Source organism: Grammomys surdaster, unplaced genomic scaffold (genome assembly GCF_004785775.1).
Source record: "Grammomys surdaster isolate TR1022 unplaced genomic scaffold, NIH_TR_1.0 279, whole genome shotgun sequence".
Classification (NCBI taxonomy): domain Eukaryota; kingdom Metazoa; phylum Chordata; class Mammalia; order Rodentia; family Muridae; genus Grammomys; species Grammomys surdaster.
The window spans coordinates 12,794,260-12,815,630 of NW_021604720.1; the positions used below are offsets into that span (position 1 = coordinate 12,794,260).

Consider the following 21,371-nt stretch of genomic DNA (forward strand, 5'->3'; position numbering starts at 1 on the left):
TCCTCCACAACCTGCTCACACACACTTACAAAACATGACTCTACAAATGCCCGTGCTAGGGTGTCTTCCAGGTACAGCAGATACACCAGTGAGTGGGTTCCCAACTGGTCCTGGCCCACTCTGTAAGTCCCAGTCCCTCAAGCCCCTTCCCATTCTACTGCTTCCAGAAGCAGCTTGGTATGTCAGGGAGAGCATGCGACAGGGACCAAGGCAGCCACCCACTAGGCTTCTTGGGGTCTCTCAAAACTTACTGCAGATGACCCTGCAGGTTCTTGTATAGAGGGCCTTACGTTCCAGGAGTCTATTACCTGGAGAAACCTGAGGAATAGCGTTTCAAAGCCATATGGGGCTTCTCTGGAGAAAGAAGGACAACTGTTTGTTGGTAACACTGCAGGTGACAGCGAGGCTGAATGCATTTACCATCCAAGACACTCACCACCCAGGAATGACATGTTCTCCCCAGCAACTGAAGCCACCTAAACACAGGCATACAGTTCCTTCCCTCTGACCCAAGAAAGCTGATGCTGGCCCCATGTTCCCGTACCAGGACAGAGACCTTTAAAGAGCGCCCAGAATCACCAAGGCAGGAATTTAAGCCAAAATCACAAGGGAAAGAAGCCATATGAAACTAAAGAAGGAAACAATCTGACAAGCAGGCGCCAACCAGCTTTGGGCCTGGGATGAAAGCAGCAGGCACACAGAAGAATCTCTGCCCGGGCATACCAATCTCTCTGGAGGCTGGAGAGGGAAAGGAGCAAAGGCTTTTTACCAGCTTCCCTGTGTTCACAAGTACGTTTTTCTCCAAGTCTTTCAGCTCATCTATTGTATGGAGGACTGCACGCAATCTCCACAAGTCTCCTAGAATTGCCAAACAAATTGCTGGAAGAAAGACATAAACCATCTCCATGGCAAGCGGTAAACACTCGTTCCCTCAGAGAGCTGGCCTGCCAAGAGGGACCAGAGAGAGCTCCTGAAGTGAACGGGGAATCTGGACTTCACACAGAAACTGACACTAAGTTCCACTGTCAGAGGGGATGAGGTGGAGGCCAGCCAGGTGCCCACTCAAGCACAAGGTGATTCAGACTAACAAGGACCATGCCATCAGGGACACTGATGACACTCACACACCATGGGGTAAGGGAGCAGCTAGCAATCTGAGACAAATGAGAAGACTGGGAACACCAGCTCCACTGTGGTCCTCTGGCAGGGAAGTGAGCTTTGCTCTCCACCAGAAGCTCCAAATTCAGATCTTGCCTGTGTGTTGTAGTTAGTTTTGGTCAACCTGACACAAACTTAGACATACTTGGGAAGAAGAAATTCTCATTGAGGAATTGCTCCCACAGACTGGCCTGAGGAAGCAATGCCACGTCCTAATAATTGATGTAAGAGGACCCATCTCATGTGAACGGTGCCATCCTTGAGCAGGTGGGCCTGGGATGTTTAAGAAAGCAGGCCGAGCAAGCCATGGAAACAAGGCAGTAGGCAGCACTCCTCTACGGACACTGCTTCAGTTCCTTCCTTTGGGTCCCTGCCTTGGTCTTCCTTGATGATGGATGGTAACTGTGTACTGGAATAAAACCCTGTTCCCCTCAAGTTGTTTTTAGTTGTGTTGTTTAACTCAGCAAGAGAAGGAAAGTAGGGTATTGTGTCACATTGTCCATGTCTGGAAGCATGTCTGGAGTCGAGTCTGCAATCCCATGTGACCTAAGCTCTGGATAAAGCGACCCCCGAGGAGCTGTTGGGGAGTCCAGGGATGGCTGATGTGTAAGGGGCAGGTAGAACACAGAAAAAAAAAAAAAGAATGTTTGGCGTTTTGCAATATGGGACTCAGGTCTCTGGGCTCACTCTGTCCCTAAAAACTCTCAAAGTCACCAGCAGAGCTGTCCCAAGAGGTCAGCCTCCAGTATGAGTACAGTCTAAATGAATGCTCTCTAGAGATAGCAGCTGTAGATGATATCCACCTGAGTGCTAAAGCTCGCAGGAGCTAGGATCCACAACATCATTTGGCTCTAGAAGGAGACACACTGGGCGTCTTGGACATACAGGTCAAGCCCAAAGGAAACCCTTGGTCCAATCTATGGACTCCTGGGAATCAGGAGGTGTATGTTTCAGTAGCACCCGCCCATCAGAAGAATGGCAGGATTGACTCCCAATCAGAGCTGACCTGACTTCCATATAGCTGTTGAAGATTACTCATGGAGGCCTTCTCAGTGCCATCTTCCTCCTCTGAGTTCCTGACAGTCACAAAGGCTGGCCTTCTTAGGCAGTGCATGCTGGGTAAGAGCCAGGAGTCTTCTAGTCACCAACGCTTTGGTACCATGATGGACCTGGACTCACCTCCAGGGTGAATTACTACTCATGTACTTCCTCCACCTATGTCCAGACAGGCTTCTCTCATATCCAGTCTCTCCAACAAAGAAAACAGGGCTCAGAGTACCTCCGTGTAAGACGATCCATATGGAGTCCTGGCTGTGATAGCAGGCAAAGAAAAATGGCACAAGAAAATCTGGCTCCAGGAAGGACAGCTCAGCTGCATCTGGGCCAGAACCACTTAGCTCATTCCTAGGAAGCCTTTCTCATGGGCTGCGATGGGGCCATGGCCTGCAGCCTAATAGCTGTACAGACTGTAATACTCCACATGGCAGCACACAGAAAAAGGAGGCACAGGGAGGTTGCATCCTTCTCTCCAGTGTGGGAGTCCTATGGATCCAGAACTAGCAAGAAGCAAAGGAAGGTCTCTTAGCCCAGTCTGCCTTCTCAGGAAGGAAGCAGTAACCATGTCAAGGTTCCCAGCCCTGGATTATGACTAATGTGAATAAAGACAGATACCCTTGGGAGATTGCATCAGTGAATGACAGTCCAGAGGGATGTTAATGAGGAAGATCCACATGGCACAGAGCAAGGAGCCTGTACAGGACTCTGGGGCACAGGACTAACACAGAGCTGGGCAGAGCAGGAGTAGAAACCTACTGAGAAATAAGGGGACCACATGGAGGGAAGATGATGGGTGCAGTGGTCCATGGAACCTGTGTTACAAAGGTAAAGTTCGGTTCTACAGAAAGGGAAACCTGACCCCAGGATGCCAAGACCATGTCAGGATGAAGTTAGGCCATAATACAAAATGTTTTGAAGGAGGACGAATGGTGGACCCTCTAGCAGACAGATGAAGCTTTGAAGTCAACCCACTCTGTTGTAGACTTGGCATCAAGCAAGGCCAAGACCAACATCCCCCAGGCAAAGCTTTCCCATCACCTGTTTACTCATCCCAGCTTAGAGACGAGCACAATTCCAAGACATCTACACCGAACCAGGAGTCCTGGTGCAGGAAGGAACCTCTACCTGGCAGTGGGCCTAGTGTGGGACAGAACCTTGGGACATACACAGATAAATTTTGGAGCAAGAATTTCAGGAGCCAAGAGGCAGTTACGGTAGCATACAGAATATGCCAGGAGCTATGACACCACTCATGATATCAAAGACAGAGATGTTCTGTATGGACCTGTGTTAACAGTCCCTTATGGTTGGCCAAAACTTCTGCCTTCCAATCATGTGAGGATCATACCTTTTACACAGCAGCACTCAGCCTAGTCCCAGGCTAACACAAAGACCTAGAGGCACCATTCAGGCACAGAAAAAAAAAAAAAAAACCAGAATCAAGAAAGCAGGCTAAAGCCCTTGAGCCAGCACTGGCTTTTGTGAGTTTCTTCAAGTCACATACATATGTTAGTAGTTTCTCAGTTGTCATAGCTGTACAATGAGAAGTTTGAAAGGACTTATTTTCAGCAACCATGCTGGCTTTTAAGACCCAGGTACCCAGGTTGTAATGTGCAGAACAAACCAGAAAAAGTTCCTGGGGCACTTACGTTGAGTCAGATCCGAGGCCTACAGATTCTCAAGGCTGTGTGGCCTTGCTGCCCTGGAAGCTCCGAGCGTGTGACTATATGTCCCTTGCTGTGGGACAGTTAGACATGCACCTACCCAGGCTGGAGCAGATACAATTGGGTTGAGCATAGCCACACACCCCCATCCCATCTACCCCCATCCCACCCCACCCCGCACCTCCCTCCATCAGTGGCAGACACTAGGCCAGGCAAGGCCATGCCCAGGGGCTGTCTTTCTTGAATCTCCACACACTCTGGGCTGCTCTGATGTATGCAGAGAGAACTTCAGCCACAGCTTCCTGTCTCACTCTCTGAAAAGGCTTCTCTGGAGGGTTGAGCTTCCTGTCAGCAGACACTCAGGTCTTAACCAGCCCTCATTTGTATTCCAGAGAGATCTCTCATGTCTGAGCACTCAGCCCAGAGCCTCCTGGAGTACAAGAGGCCAGCTCCTAGGAAGAGGGGGTGGGTATAACTTTTTGCCTATTAAGCCACAGAACAACAACCACTTCCCATCTACCATCATGGAGATAAAGATCTCCTAAGTGGCACAGACATGGCTGTGGGGCAGGGGATTATTGACTCAGGGGATTTGGGGGAGGGGGTTTCTGAGGCCACTAATGCTTAAGAGTCACAGGCACAAGTTAAGAGGAAAAAGATCCTTTCAGGCAGCGGCCTTGGGGAAAGGCACTAAGATTACCTAAGAACCAGGCAGCTGGGGTGGACATAGGTCTCAAAGGAAAGTTCAGGCTGAGGTCCTGGAGACAGACTAGCTAAGGAATCTGGACTTGATCCTAAAGTAATAGATCCCTTGGCCTGGGGAATAGGGGTCATGGGGACAGCCTTAAAGCACAGAGTGACCAGTCTAGCACTCTGAAAGGCCACAAGATCCAGCAATAAACACACAAGCCTTGGTAATAAGTATGATGGAGTGCTGGCCTTGGGGTACATGGGCTGGACTGCACATTCACGAGAGACTGGGAGGCAGGGCTCTTGGACCTTGACCTTTTACACCAACACCATCTTTGTCATTTGGGATAGCTGACAGAAAGGATAACAGAATCCACTGGAGTCCTCCCTGCTCCTCAGCCCTGTTTATACCTGAGGGCAAGATGTCAGAACCTGATAACACAGGCCACAGAAGAGATGGGCCATGCATGATCCTCAGTCAGGAGCAGGGTGGTCCAAGCGAGCCCCATTAGATCCGCTACCATAGCCTTTCCCAGGACACTGCTAGGATCCTGACACCCTTCACAGAGAGCAGCTCCAGGCCAAAATGTACTGATTAGGAAATGGAGCAGCACTGAAGGTGGGTGTAACCCTCATGGAAAGAAAATGAAGTGTGCAGAGTTTGTGTTTCTATCAGGGATTTATCCTACAGACCCTCACGTGCATATGGAGGGCAGTCACCTGTGGCTTGCTTCTAAAGTGAGGTCAGAAATGTCTAAAGGCCCATCCATGACGGGCTGGTCAGTTAAGGCCATTCAGTGTACAGGCATAAACACCAGAGGGCGGCCTGCAGGATTGCCTCTGACTGAGTTCCTGGGACCAGGGACTCCTGGTGGCCACAGGTTTCCTACCCTCTTCACCCAGTGCCTTGTTGGTTTGTAGATCAGAACCCTCAACCAGAACTCAGAGCTTCCAACCTGGGATTTGCAGAGGGAAAAAGCAGGTCTTGGGGGCTCCTTCTGTGTGCAGGGCTGCTGCTGAACTCTGGGAAGGGGTCACTGGGGGGTGGGGGGGGGAACACTGAGCTCTTGCCTGCACATGCAGCCTTCCAGCCTTCTAGTTTCCAACCAGGCCTCTTTCCTATGAGAACAAGAGGAGATCTTACTGCCAGATACTGTAACCCGGCATGTGGTGCTGTAGACAATAGACCCAGGGCCACATGCTTTGGCTCAGGCAAGCTCAGAGGTGGGAATTGCTCTGCCAGCAGGTGTGTACCCTCTCATGTCACCAATCCCTGCCACAGGCGGGGTGGGGATGGGGGTGAGGGCTCTTCACCTTGGACAGCTTGCAAAGAGGAAAGGGGCACGAGATGGTGAAGTCACAGTCATCAGAAAGGGGAGCTCACAATGTCACTTGTCTTCAAAGACTCTCCCTATTTATCTTAGTCAGGGTTTCTATTGTTGTGACAAAATACCATGACCAAAAAACAAGTTTGGGAGGAAAGGGTTTATATTTGGTTTACACTTCTAGATCATAGTCCTTGATTAGAGAAAGGCTTGCAGCCCATGGCTTACTCAGCCTCCTTACTCAGAGAACACAGGGCTACCAGCACAGGATGGCATCACACAGAGTGGGCTGGGCCCTCACCCACCGATCACTAATCAAGAAAATGCCTTACAGCTGGATCTCATGGAGGCATATTCAACTGAGATGCCTTCCTCTCTGATGACTCCAGCTTGTGTCAAGCTGACACACAAAACCAGCCAGTTCACTGCTATCACAGGCTTTGTCTTATTTCCCCCTGGTCCTTACTGTAACTGGAGCTGTGTTCTTTTTTCTTCTATTACCTCATGCCTTGTTTGCCATTCCTGTATACACACATGCACATATCCAGGCACAGGTGTGAGCTTAGTCCATGAGGCATGTGCTGTATCTGCCTGGCCTGTTTCATTTACTGTGGTGGTTTCTAGAGAGTTTTCGGATTCCTGGTACCCAACAAGTACCTGCTTAGCACTTGCTGACTGAATGACGACTCCAATGGTCATTTGATGGCTGATATTACCGATCAGTGAAGAAGTTCACAAACAGGGTTGGGAGGCAGACCTGGGGCTGGAGTGCATTCAGAAGGTGTAGAGGCCTGAGTCTGGGGATGCAGATTCCATCCACAGAGACATGATTTATTCCATAACGTCAATGGAAGCCAGCCTTCATAACTGCAGCCCACTGAGTGACACAGATACTATCAGCAATAGAATCCCTACATGAACTAGGAACACGGAGACACGGACCACTGTGGCCCAAGTATGGTCGTGAAAGGAGCCCATAGGACAAAGTCCCCTAGGACTGAGAACCCATCCCCAAGCTCAGAAAGTAGATCCCTTCGGGCTTTGGTATCCACACTCACAAACAGAACCAGCTCTCCTGACCCCAAGCTCTCAGAATTGCTAAAACCATACCCTAGGAAGCAGCTGGAGAGGTGGTTCAGCAGTTAAGGGCAGGCTTGCCCAGGACCTGATCACAGTTTACAGCAGTCATGCCAGGAGGCTCACAGTCACCAGCAACTCCATCTCCAGGGAATCGAATGGCCACTTCTGGCCTTGTGGGCACTGCCCTCACATGTACAGACACACATAAAGATAAAAATACTATACTGTTTTAAAGCACAGTAATGCCTAAGAAGGGTGACATCTCCCAACAACTCCATGGCAGTATCTGGCCATAGTTGGTCCTTGCAATAGAGAATGTTTGGGAATACTATGTATCTAGCAGGTAGAGACCAAATAGGCCACTAAACATCCTGGACAGATCCCAACAACAGAGAACTATCCAGTTCAAGCTGTCAATAGCACTGCAGCTGAGAAATCGTAAGATAATGGGTACGAATAGACTTTTTACAACTAGGAAATGTTTCTTGAGGTTGTTTGCTTGTTTTTGGGTGTCTCGCAGTCTTCCTCCTTCAGTCTCCCAAGTGTTGAGATTACAGGTGTGTACCACCACGTCTGGCAGACAACAGACTATGAAACATCTTTTTTGTTTATTCATTTGACTTGAGACAATCTCATATCACTAAACCTTGAACTGGCAATTCTTCTGCTTCCACCTCACAGGTGCTGAGGGTATGGGTGTGTACCAGCATACTCTGCTAATACACACATTTCTAAAACTCAGCATGCACCACCAAACCTTGAGGTAAACCACCACCTATCACTCACAAGGGTTCTGATACTGGGCCATGGAGTGGTAGGGCTTGGGTCTTCTATCTACAGTGGGGATAGGAGGAGTGCTTTCTATCGAAGGCATTAAATGGAGTTCCCTCCTTCAGCAGAAAGAGCAATGCCCAGTCCCTCCCGCCTAAATAGACAGTCGGCAGACTGTGTGGCTGTCTCCATGCGGGGACTGTCCTTGTGGCTGAGAGTTGTAGTCATCCTGAGGTTGACCTCATGGCTGCCTGTACTGAGTCTGCTGCTCTGAGACTGGGATACAAGAGTCCCTTGGCTTCTGTTAGCCTGTGTTTCATTAGCACATGGCACCAGCTGGGTCGGAAGCAGTCCAAGGTAATGACCTCTTTCTAGGTGACCCTGAGCCATTGACCCTCCAGCCAGCTGAGGGAAAGGGAAGGGGCACCATTAGCTACTGTCCAAAGGAAGCCCCTCGGGCACATGGGAAAAAGAACATAAACTACAGCCATAGCTCTGCCTCTTTCTAAATGATTCTGGGCAGGTGGCAGCTTCCTTAAGGCCTGAGAAATTCATAACTAATTCTGTTATCTCAAGGATTGAGATGAGGAACAGCTAGTAAGAGACGGGCAGGACCCAGGCAGTGTGTCTAAATGGTACGTGACTAGCCAAAGGCAGCCTCTGTCATCAATCTGCTGTGACAATAGAAAATCTTTTCTGGGTCCCATGTTCTAGCTCTGACCCCGGAGGCCCACATACAAACCAACAGAAGCTCACTTTAGACTGTTACACAACTTCTTGTGGGTTTAGATGTTGGCTTCGTAACTGGGTTAGAAGGTCAAGAACAAGGAAACCTTTGTCCCCCTGCCTTCCCCTCCATCCTCAGGCACAGCATAGAGCCTCCACTAGGGGCTGCTTAGTGCTGGAGGCTGCCGTGTTGAGCTCCTTGCTTGCAGTGCTATCACATCTGTACGTGAGAGGAAAGGGCGGATGGGGCTGTGGCTTGGGAGGTAGGCACACTTAGGAACTAGACAGGGTTGATCCCAAGGTTACTGTTACGTATCATCTAAAATGCTCCTTATGTGGTAGGCAGGGTGACTGGAACCCACATGGGCTAACTGGTGAGGAGGGGCAGAGCCAGGAGTAACAGTGAAGTCCCTCTGCCTACGTCCTCTCCCTGACTCTGCCTTTTAGGCTAAGTAAGCCCACATTTCCACGGCCCCCTCACAGGCGTGCCTCCACTAAGGGACACTTTCATAATCGCTGCCTCGTTGGCTCCAGTGACAATTGAGAACTCAAACTGGCTGGGGCCACAGCTAAGGCTGAGAGCAAAGTGCTGCTGTCACTGTAATGACAGGGTTACTAGACGCATGGCTGAGTGCTCCAGGGTGCCATGGGGTCTGCATGTACTACCATATACCAGACAGCAAGGAGGAAAATGGTCAGTGTGCACACACACAGACACACCTACACACACACCCCTACACATACACACGTACACACACATGTACATACACAAACACACACACCTACACACACACACACACACCTCATTCCATGCTGGTCACTGTTCCAAGCACCTATGCATATATTAATTTTTTTTAATGCTCACACAAACCTTATAGTCTATTTTAATTTTTTTTTGTTTTTGTTTTTTGTTTTTCGAGACAGGGTTTCTCTGTGTATCTCTGGCTGTCCTGGAACTCACTCTGTATACCAGGCTGGCCTCGAACTCAGAAATCTGCCTGCTTCTGCCTCCCAAGTGCTGGGATTAAAGGCGTGCGCCACTACTGCCAAGCATCTATTTTAATTTTTAAGTGGAAACAAGAGTCCTAGGGTGAGCTCAGTCCCTTGCCTGCAGGGCAAACCTACTGAGAGCTGGCATGAGCTTTTCCCACCTTCTCATTCCTTTGCCATAATCAGGAGGGACCACGTCAGCACCTGAGGTCCTGAATACCCAAGAGAGCCTCAGGCAGCTAGCAGGAAGAGCTTTAAATGCAAACGCTAGCTCTCGGCCAGCCACCAGAGGTTGCTGAGTCTATCACTCCCTGCCTGAGACCAGACCCACCTGCTTCCCAGTCTCCTGCCTCAGGTCTCCCACAGGGTGACTAAACAGCTAGCTGTTGGAACCTGATGAAGAACTAAGGACAGCTATACACAGGGGTAGGGGTATGAATTCCCTCCTGCATCCTTGGGATGCAGAGGTGTGGCTTTTATCCTGTCCTGGAAGCCAAGAAGGGAAACACGAATACAGCACACTTGGTACTGAGCATGGAGCTCTCTTCGATCCAAGCTCTGGTGACTACCTGGTGTAAAACTCCTAAGCAGAGCCTCTCTCTCTCTCTCTCTCTCTCTCTCTCTCTCTTTCTCGCTCTCGAAATTAACCTGACCTTATCATCACCACCATCTCACTCCCTAATCTCTCTGCATGAGAAAGTCCAAGCTCCAGAGCCTGGCCCCCAAACTCCCTGAGCTCTGGCCCTGCCTCCCTGCTCTCCAGCCGGCTGCCTCCAGGGCACAGTCCTTCACACGTGGCAGGCAGCAGCACTTGCCCCCCCCAAAAAATCTTCTGGCTTTCTTCTTCGCTACCCCTAGTTATCCAGAGCTATGTACTCTGCCCACCACTGCCCCATCCAGCCCTAAGCCAGACCCTCCCCACGGTCCTATTGACAAACACATAGGCATGTTCAAAATGTGCCAGGTGTGGAGGGCACCAGTGGGGACAAAGGTCCTGGAAGATGGTGACCCTGGAGGGACAACAGCAACTGACAATTAATTATGAGCTTCCAAGTGGTGGAAAGTAAAGGTCAAGATGGGGAAGGCCTGGAACAGGAGCTGTATCTACTATTGGGATGAGGCCAAGCCACACGAAGGTGACCTTGGCTGCGGGGACTGACTGCACAGAGGGTGGGCAAAAGTCAGTCTTGAGTGGCTACTGTGGACGGCTAGTGTAGCAAGGAAGAGGTAGGAGGAACAACACATGGCTGCCCTTAAAGAAGGTGTCCAGAGCCACGCCTTTAAGCCCAGCATTTGGGAGGCAAACACGGATGGATCTCTGTGAGTTAGAGGTTAGCCTGGTCTACATAGTGAGTTCCAGGACAGCCAGGGCTAGGTAAAGACACACTGTCTTGAAAAAGCAAAAAAACAGACAGATAAACAGACAGACAGACAGACAGACAGACAGACAAAGAGGCGATGTCCAGGAGTACTCAACTTCCTTCCAGAGAACATGGTGACATATACTTATAATTTCAGTGTTAGGGAAGGAGAGACAGGCAGATCCCTAGAATTTGTTAGTCAGCCTAGCCTACTTGGCAAGTTCAAGGCCAAAGAAAGGCCCAGTTTCAAACAAACAAACAAAAACAAACAAAGCCTCTGCACTCCTGATATACTCATGCGCCCACAAACTCATACATGAACGCATGCACACACACCAATAATGAGGAAAAGCCATCAGTTTGGATTCAAGCCTCCTCCTTCTCTCTCCTCAGGTACCACCCATGGAAGAGCTGCTGGGTTATAACGGGCACGCTCCATCTGAGGAGACTCGAGAGCCCCAGGGCTACCGGTTCTTAACCCTTACGGTTATACTAGACAGGTAGCACCAGAAGTGACAGAGAGAAGGTTGTAACTGCTCACTAGAGGAAGTAGCTGAGAAGTCCAGAGGCTCCAGGGTTCTTGTATACCAGTCACACCCATCTCCAATGGCCCAGGAGGCAGGGCCCTCCCCGGAGGAAACTTTGCCCACGTCTATGCACTGATAACTAAGTCTCAGGCAGTAGGCAAAGGCGCCAGACTGCTGGCTACACCTGACCCTTGGAGCAGAAAACAACTGATTCATCCCACTGATCCTTCATTGTGAGGTTAATCCAAAAGGAAAACTGACTGGGCGCGGTTTCTATAACAACCAGGCCCACACCCTCCCACCTGCCTACCTGGACACAAGGAAGAAGCTGGCCTTAGTTCTGAAGCTCCCTTCCCTGAGGACCAGCGGTTCATGAGATGTTCTAGGGCCATCAGAACATCTCCCAAACTCACCATTTTCTACATACATCCCTACAACCTGTGGATCTGAGTAAGACAGGGTCCTTCTGGTACAGGCCTTTCTGAGGCAGAGCCCCTTCACTTTGCTCCTGGAATCAATGTGCCTGATCATAACATCTCTGTTCCTCCTGGGTCCCAAGCCAAGCTAATGGCTTCCTGTCACTGTCCAATACAGAAAACTGAACAAGAGTTTTAAAATCAAGGCCATAGCATGATGAAGTTCAAACATCAGCTCCTGGGGTATATGTGACCTGGCTCTGAACTTTTATCTCTCAGGGAGAGATGGACAGCCCCTTGTGCCTTGCCCCAAGAGACCTAATTCCTAGCCTTTGTCCTGATACCTGCTCCTAGACTACATACCGACTACTCCCGTTCACCTCCTGCGGCTTCCTCGGAAGGTAACCGGATGCTCTTTCTCAAAAGAGTTGGTCTCTTCTGCACGAAGACACATTCTGATCTTTGCCACGTATCTATCTGGTTTCTTGCTTAAATAGACTGCAGTAAGAATTTTCCCCAGAGGGGCTGGTGAGATGGCTCAGTGGTTAAGAGCACTGACTGCTCTTCCAGAGGTCATGAGTTCAAATCCCAGCAACCACATGGTGGCTCACAACCATCTGTAATGATATCTGATACCCTCTTGTGGGGTGTCTGAAGACAGCTACAGTGTACTTACATATAATAAATAAATAAAAATTAAAAAAAAAAAAGAATTTTCCCCAGAAATACCTAACTGAAGGCTATCATGAGGTCACTATCCTAGACCGTAATTTGTGTGCTCTGCATACAGCAGACTTAAGGACCTAGCTAAGACCCTCTCTAGGAGACATTCCACACGCACCTGTGCTCCAGAATGTTCTTTCTATACCTAGAGCAGCTTTGGTGGCTGCTCGGCCGTCACCTGCTCTGGGTTGTGGGCTCTAGTATGTCTGGGGCAAACAGACAGTTCAGGGTCACCCCTATGACGGAGGCACTGAGCTAACTACTGACCAGACCTTGACTACAGAAAAATGGTACTAAGGCCACATTCACTTCAGGAAGAAGATGCATCATCATCATCATTATTATTACTATTATTATTATTAATAATATCATCATCAATTATATTATGTCATTATGTATATGGCTGCTTTGTCTGCATGTATGTCTGTGTACCACATGTGTGCTTAGTGTTCACGTAAGCCAGAAGAGTGCTTTGTATTCCATGGAACTGGGAGCTGCCATGTGTGCTGGGGTGAACCCAGGTGCTGTGGAAGAACAGCCAGTGTTCTTAACCATGGAACCATCTCTCTAGCTCCAGAAGGGTCAACTTAATGATAACAGTTTTACACTTCCGGGGTTACACGGCCCATGGATTTGGAGGCTGGCTCCACTTCCTGTGTGGTTTAACTCTGGAGCCCTCCCTCTCATCTGACTCTGAAGAAATGGCAGGGCAGGGGGACAGCAGCATCTAATGACAGTTCCAGTGCCACTTGACTACTTTCTGACTGCAGACTTGAGAGAGCTACCTGTGGTATTTGAATGAGAAATGTCCCCTGCAGTTCCCTGCAGTCTCAGGCATGTGAATACTTAGGTTCTCAGTTGGTGTCACTGGGGAAGGGTTGGGTGGTGCAGCCTTGATGGGGGAAGTGTGTTGCTTGGGGCAGGCTCTGAGAACAAAGCGCCTCGCCTACTTCAGTACTTCTCTGCTTCACAACTGAGGATGTGAGCTCTCAACTGCCAGCTCCTGCTGCCAGGCTGCCACCTCCTGCCATGCGTCCCTAGGACTATGGACTCTGCCTCTGGGACCGTAAGTTAGAATAAACTTTGGTATAAGTCATCTTGGACATGGTGATTCATCACAGCAACAGAAAAGTAACGAGTACATTACCCAGCCTGCACCGGCTTCCTCACCCTGAGGCAGTCAGTCCGGCTCCGTGTAGATCCAGGTAACACACGATTATGGTGCTTGGGCCCAGAGTGACTCTGAATATCTCCTGCTGGAGTCCTCACCCTCACCCCTGGCCCGCCTTTCCCAGATGGAGCTTGGCAGGGTCTCTGCAAAGCATCAGCACTAGCCTCTGTGGGACTGGCCGGCATTCTGCCTCAGTGGTCTACACAAGTACCCAGGTTCTGCGGTCTCCCAGAGAACAGCCACTGTCTGAGGAGCTGCAGACACAGGAGTTAGTCACTTGGGGGAGGTGTGAGTGGGAAGTGACAATGGTGGCTGCTTCACTGAGTGTTCACTGTACGTCCAGGACTGTGGTGAAGGGATGTGGTCACTTGGTCACTGAGAGGTGGTGTAAGAGCCACACAGGGAACAAGCAGAGAGGGCTCTCTGAGAAAGTCAATATCAAGCCCTGGCTCTGCCACACCCAGCACACCTCTGAGCCTTAGCTTCCTGGTTATAAAACAACGCTGATGAGACCTGCCCTGTGGGCTGTAGATATGAAACAGGCTCGGGCTGGCTGCTTTTCAGGCCAAGTTCAGGCGGTGGAATGGGGGGCCAGTCAGGCCAAATGTTCCAGCCTTGTCTCATTCCTCAGCTGGCCTTGAACTGCCACAGAGCAGGAACCCAGGAAGTATGCATGCCATATACCAGCATCGAGCACCCCCCCAGGGCTGAGCACCAAAGCTCTCCCATCACTGCCAGCTGCTCCTCCCTGCAAGCACTCATTTTACAAACAACCGAGGCTCTCCACAAGGTGAGGAGGACCATGGATGGCCACAGCCTCAGCCTACGAGCATACGAGAGGGACTTCATGCAGAGGTCCGTGGGGACAACCCCTACTTTGTTTCGGATACCCTAGAAAGCATGCAGGAGGCATGGAGTAGCGAAAGGGTGGGAAAAGAAATTAGGCAGCGAGAGGTCTCCAGGAAGTGGGTGGGAGCCATGAGATACTCTGGGGGCTGAGGCCACCAACCCTGAACACGTGGCAAGAGGACCGCTGTCAGCAGGATGGCTGCTGTTTGACAAGCGTCTCTTTGTCCTAACAGAGGAAAGGATCTCCAACCTCTAATTACTGCAGATGAAAAGTGCTGGTCCAAGCGCCCCGTGCCTGGGGCGGCGCTGGACCAGCCACTATTTCAGCTGCATTTCTGCTGATAATATGACTTTGTTTCATGACTCCTGAGCTGCCTGCCAGAGGAAAGAATCACATCTGTCCACAAAAGAGGACGTTTGGGGCAAGTCAGCAGCGATGACAGCAGCAGTGGCCACCCCACATGAGAACCTCAAGGTGACAGGCAGGTCATCCAGGGGTCAGGACCTGGAGCCGCTGAGGGAATGGATAGGAGCAAGGAACATCCCTCAGGCCCATGAGAAATGTCATACACAATATCACATTAAACAATTGAGAGGCTTTCCCACCAATGCAGGACATGGTTTAAAGGCTTTCAAGAAAGGGACCCTTGACCCCAGGTGCAACAGAGGGGTCCCATCCTGGGGTCAAAATGGAGCCACCAGCCCAGTGCTGAGCACACCTGCCCCGAAGACACAGAAGCCTTATCTGGTCTCATCAACACTTGGACCAGTACTGACATCAAACCTGGGTTACCTGCAAAACTGAGGCCCGGCCCACAAGACTGAGCACATGCCCAGGAAATCGCAGCTCACCAGTGGCCGAGTCACGTCTACAGATGCCACAGCTCTAAGCTTACAGCTCTCCTATCCTGGCCTTCCCTCCACCCCACAGGCCCCACAGGCAGGCGTCACCACCCTTACTCACCTGGAACCTGTGCACCAGTTCCAGGGACTGGCTGTCATTCTGGTCAGCCTCGAGGATGACATCGGTCAGCTTGTGGATGATCACGTCCAGGGGTCCCTGCTCCTCAATCGGCCGGCTGAGATTCAGCTGCAGGGTGAGAACAACACAGGGGAAGGGCTTCAGTACCTGAGTCTGCCTCTGGGACCCTTGAGCCTCGGTAGCACCCCAAGAGACTGGACCGACAGAGTAAGAGCCCAAGGGTCCCACTACTCATTATTCTTCGTAGCTGAGGAGAGACTAGACTGTTAGCATGCAGGTTCTCAGGGAATGCTGCACACTGTCTATATGGAGAAAGCACCTCATCTGCCTAACCACCGAAACCAGAGCTCAGGGAAACTAAGAAAAATGACCAGTCACCCAGTCAGAACTCCAGCTAAACAGATATTCTTCCCCTGATGCTCTGACGCCATGGCAAGCAAAGTGGTGTTCCTGGCAAGTCTAGGAGTTGCTTCCTTGAGAACCCAGGCACTTGGATTCCACCCTGAAACCAGAGTGTGTCACTGACCCTGGAGGACTGCCTGAGCACAGGGACGCCTGGGATCTGCTGAGTACTTCACACACTGCTCCACAGGGGAATGTGTTTGTTTTTTCAAGAACACAGGGCTGGGAGCCTCGAGGGAGCCAGAGTGGCCAGCTGGTATTCAGCATCACCTGACCCAAGCCAAAAGCACCTGCCAACAGCCAGGGCACCCTGACACCACGCTTCCTGATGCACCAGATGTCTGTCGCCAGCATATCACCATCACCACGTGCAAGGCTACAGTCTTGGAGGCAAGTGGCGCCAGCCCAGCACCTGGCTGACCCCCCACATAGCCCCAACTAGGCCAGAGAAAGTAACCCCTGACCCCCTGACTTACCCCTCACCGTCATGGGCAGCTAGTGTCTATGAGGATTCAGGGCTGGGTAGGTCTATGTCACTTGTGACACAAGATAGCTACAAGCTGTCATTCTGAGGAGACAGCAAGGCAATGATATACATACCTGTCTCCTTTTATTCCCAACCACTATAGAAAAGGAAATCATAAACTAAGCATCTGAGGACAGAGACTTTAAAAACCTGTCTTGGACCTGGGTGGGAGAGTTCGGCTTAGATACAAAGTAAGACCTAAGGCAATTGATTTAAACTCCCAACACGCCCTCTATCCTCTGCCCCATGTCCACTCTGTCCCCTGGGTGTCACAATTCCAAAAGTCACAACCTTACAGCCGCTGTCCTCTGGCAGAATGAGAGATAGAGGCCATAGCGGAGGTGATAGCGAAGGTAGGTCATGACGCTGAACCCTGCACCTGGTCCTCATGCCTTTCAGTCCTGGTATTTCTGTACAGCCTATCTCCCAAGACGGCCAGCTATCTCTGTGGCTCCAGTTACGTTTTTGGTTCTCGTGTCCCAGCAGGCCTAGGCATGATGACAATTCCCCACACTTGTTCATACTACATATTCTATCAGGTCAGCCCCTCGGGCTCTGCTCACACCTAGCGATTATACACCCTTATTTTAACTTTTTCTTCTGATAAGCCTTTGAAATTCGCCAGCTCTTTCCTGCTGTCCTTAACCCTACTTTTTATGGTTTGCCAGGGGAGATGTTAAAAGGTCACCCCTATTTAAAGGAAAAAAAAAAAAAAGTACCAGAGACCTCCCAATAAGAAAACATCAAGGACTATGCTTCCCTCCCATGGTGACGAGCTTGTGTACCAAACAAACCAAATACAGCCAGGAGACCAGACTGAGGAGGGGAAGGGATGCGGCCCAAGTGTCTTTTGTTGTTTAAAATTATGTCTGGCTGGTCTCAACATTAAGGTGATCCCCTGCCTCTGCTTCCTGGGTGTCTTCTAAGACCTCACAGCAAGGCTGGAAGATGGCAATGATCTTCCTACCTCCTAGGAGCATCAAGAACCGAGGAAGAAAAAAAGGGCCAACCATGCTATGTTGCCGGAAGTAGGCTGAGGCTCAGCAGAAATGCCAGTGTCTGTCCTGCCAAGCCACCAGCCAATCTGTGCTTGTCATGACCCTGGCTTCAATTTACCCTGAGGAAACTGAAAGGGCCTCTTTGGCTCTGTGTGGTGACTCCACAGTAGACTTTCTTCCAACCCCAACAGGATTTGAAGGCAGGTGAAGAAGCCTATAGTGAGAGGACGCTCCCAAGGAGCTACAGCCATGCCTGCTGGGATCTGTTGTGGGCAGGCACCACAGACAGAAGCACAGTATTTTCAGACCACGGCAGCTATGAAAAGATAACTGGGTCTCAAGAGTGACAGTGGGCACATTTCCCCAAGTTCAGACAGAACTACCATGCTGGTCTCCATCCTCTAGTCCTCCCTGGACCAGGTACTGGAGAGGGAGGGATAGTGTCAGGGCCTAGCTTGGGTACCAGGTAGGCATGGTTATGTTAATTACTGTTGTTTTAGAAGTCAGAGGTGCATCTTGGGCTACTGGAGTTTGCAAAGACAAAAACCAGCCAAAAAAAGACCAGGGGTCCCCTGATGATTTGGGAAGGCGGTAGCCATCGGCCTGAGGCCTGTAGACCTGACAACCAAGGGCTGTTTGGACAATAAGCTCCCTGCGTTCCTGGCTGCTCTACAAAAGGTAAACAGTTGAGTCTGGAAGCCAGCCACCTTCCTTTGTGTACTTTCCAGGCATCTTTATGCCAATAAAGCCCTTTCACAAGAAAAGCAACTGGGGACACATCAGGCCTGGTGCAGTTCTGTTTCACAGCATGGCCACCTCTTGCCATGGCATTGTGTCTTCGTTTCTTCTCTCCTCTCCCTTCCCCTTTTTAAAAAAAAAAAAAAATATTTTGTGTATATGAGTACACCGTAGCTGTCTTCAGACACACCAGAAGAGCATCACACTCCATTACAGATGGTTGTGAGCCACCATGTGGTTGCTGGGAATTGAACCCAGGACCTCTGGGTGAGCAGTCAGTGCTCTTAACTGCTGAGCCATCTCTCCAGCACCAAGTTTTTCTATGTAGCCCTGGCTGTCGTGGAACACTCTATGGACCAGGATGGCCTTGAACTTGCAAAAGATCTGCCTGTGTGTGCCTCTAGAGCCACTACACCTAGATATTTTGTTCTTCTCTTTAGCTCAAGCTGCCCTTGAACTTGCAGCCCTCCTCCTGATTCTCCCTCCTGGGCGTTAGGGTAACAGGTGTGTGTCACCATAGCACTTCTGAGTTGTATAAATGAGCCTTTCTGCGTTTCTTCAAGTGACCAGAGAAGCCGTCATCATTCTCCAGGGATGATGCCTTGAAAGAGCCTCAGAGAAGTCCCAGTCTCTCCCCACTACCTTGGACTTCATCTGAGGCCTCAACAGCACATGATGGACGTGAAGGACTCCTGAAACCAGAACACCACAGAGGGAACTGCAAAGCTGGGGCCCTGGGGATAGAGTATATCACAGATGAGGGAACTGTACGGAGGGATGCTTTAGAAGATGGCACAGCCAAAGCCCTGTCTCCCAGATAGGATGAGGCCAGGACTCAGGATAAAGATTTGATGTGTGCTCGTCATTCCATTTCTCTGACCACTCAGCTCCCAGAACCTCCCTAGAGACTTCTTGCTCTCCCCCTTGGGAGGAGCGTGATCTGTCCCTCTCAGGGAGTGGTACGAGCATGCTAATGAAAGGCCTGACCACTGAGGCCAGGAATCCACGATTGTTCCACTTCCAGGTCTGGCTGTCCAGCAAGGCCAAGCACTGAACGTGGTTCTACGCGGCACACAGAGTTCTGAATTCAGAGAGAACAAAGGGCCACTGTGTCTCTCACTGACAAAGGCAGTGAGGCTCCTGAGGGGGCAGGCAGGGTTGGGGGGGATATGGAACAAAGCTGGCAAATCCCAGTGGCCCAGGAGTCACCTCTGATTTCCAAAACAACAGTAATTACCATAATCACGCCCTACCTGGTAACCAAGCTAGGTCCTGACACTGTGTCTCCATCCCAATACCAGCCCCTGGAACTCGGCAGGGATGTGAGTGAGGCCGGGAAACCCACCTAACTCCATTACTTCTGGGTAGCCAGGGTCATCTAATTATACTGTGCCTCAGTTTCCCCGTTCATAAAATGAGGCTGCTGTTAACTCTTTCACGTACTGCCCAGGGCTGTGATGAGTCTCAGGGCAAGTTTCCTAACTCTTGACGTTTCTCAACTCATCTTGCAACAAACAGGAAGACTGCATAGATCTCTCAGCTCACCTGAACCCACGAGACACACCCGCTCCCCGCCCCTGACTTCCCGAGGGCCACTCTCCCCATCACCATGCTGTGGAATGCTGTCAGTTGGGGCCCCTCAGGGTTCTTCACTGCAAAGTATGTCCTCAGCACAGGGTCACTGAGATGCAAGGCTGCTAAGCTAAACCTATGGCTTCCTAGATACTAGGGTGTACCTGACTTCAGAGTTGAAAAGGTACAACCGAGGCTGCAGCGGGAATCAGCCAGGTGCAAGGACCGGCTCTCACGGCTACCACCTTCTTAGAGCTTCAACAGCCTAAAGACACCTTTCCGTTCTGCAACACACACATAACCGCTGCATACCTGCTCAGACCCTGCTCATTACATGCAAGGATTCAAATCTCCCTCAGAGGAACAGAGTGGTCAAAGAATACAGTGTACACCTACCTGTTCGTTCAGCACAATGTCACACTCAGATTAACAGTACTTTGCCAAGAAGCATGGTATGTCCAATAAATGCCAACTGTTAGACCTCCCTCTCCTTGCTGTTCATATTGGGACCAACATGAAACCCCCACCCCTCTGGGAGTAGCATGTCACAAGAACTCAGCACAGGGCCAGACTTGAATTCTGCAGAGCCTGGGTACTAGCACTGGCTTAGACTGACATCCTCAAAGAGTGTACTGCCACACCTCAGCTCTCTGTGGTTGGCAATGACAACTGCCACCCACGAGGTGCTTATCGGAAGCTACACTCTGCTCCTAATGATCACAGGGCACAGATGAAGACACTGAATCACACAGGGGTTCAGTGACACACCCGAGAGCACGGAGTTTCACAGTATGGGAACCTAGGTTTCTCTCCTGCTGACACTAGACTTCTGTTCACACCAAAGGGTGTTCAGGGCTTCGTCCCCCTTTCCTCTCTGCGTGTGTCCCAGGAGTGGTGTTTTCAGCTGTGACTTCAAATGGGACCCACTGACATCAAAAGTTTTGCTTTAGCCAAGGCTGAGTAGGACAAATGGCCCAGATCAAAGGCCTCATGTGTACCTCCAGGCTCCCTGAGAGTCCTGGGATACCAGTCTAATACACAAAAAAAGTAGGTCTCTCAGTCTGGGACTCTCAAGGATAGACCCCAAAAGGCAGCAGGGTCTCTGTGGGTTTGATTCCAAAAGCAGGATGACAAAGGACATAGGAGCTTCCAAAATAAGCACCTCACACCCAAAGGAATGTCACAAGTCCCACAGTCAGGAGTTTGAGTCTGGTCACCCAAACCTGTAAACTAAACGCAGGGAGATAGATATCAGTTATCCAGATGGCCTCTGCCCCAGATCAAAGAGGGAGGCTGGTGTCTTTATTCCCTGACCCAGTTCCCCAGTTCCCCAGTGACTAGGGCAATGGTAAGCAGCAGCAATTCAATTAAGGCAGAAAAGTAGACAACATTTTACTCCACAGACAGTGGCAATGCCTCGTGGCACCAACATGTGGAAAACTTCAAGCCTTCTGCAGGTAAGTAGCCAAGCCGAGCTTGTGAGGACTGTCAGAGTTCATGCTCTGACCTTAATATCTCCAGTAACAAAGGCATCCAGCAGCATGGCTCTATACGATGTACTGAACATCTTTGTTCCTTCCAGGGCAGCCATCATAAAATCACACACACACACACACACACACACACACACACACACACACACACAC

General features: G+C 50.4%; 1 protein-coding gene across 1 annotated transcript in view; it reads right to left on the bottom strand.

Moving 5' to 3' along the window:
- Positions 1–21,371, bottom strand: part of Itpk1 (inositol-tetrakisphosphate 1-kinase) — an 84,147-nt gene that overhangs the window by 41,896 nt on the left and 20,880 nt on the right. Inside the window, exon 2 of the mRNA XM_028777268.1 lies at positions 15,472–15,597. Coding sequence (XP_028633101.1) covers positions 15,472–15,597 — 126 coding nt within the window. The remainder of the gene's footprint in view (positions 1–15,471; positions 15,598–21,371) is intronic.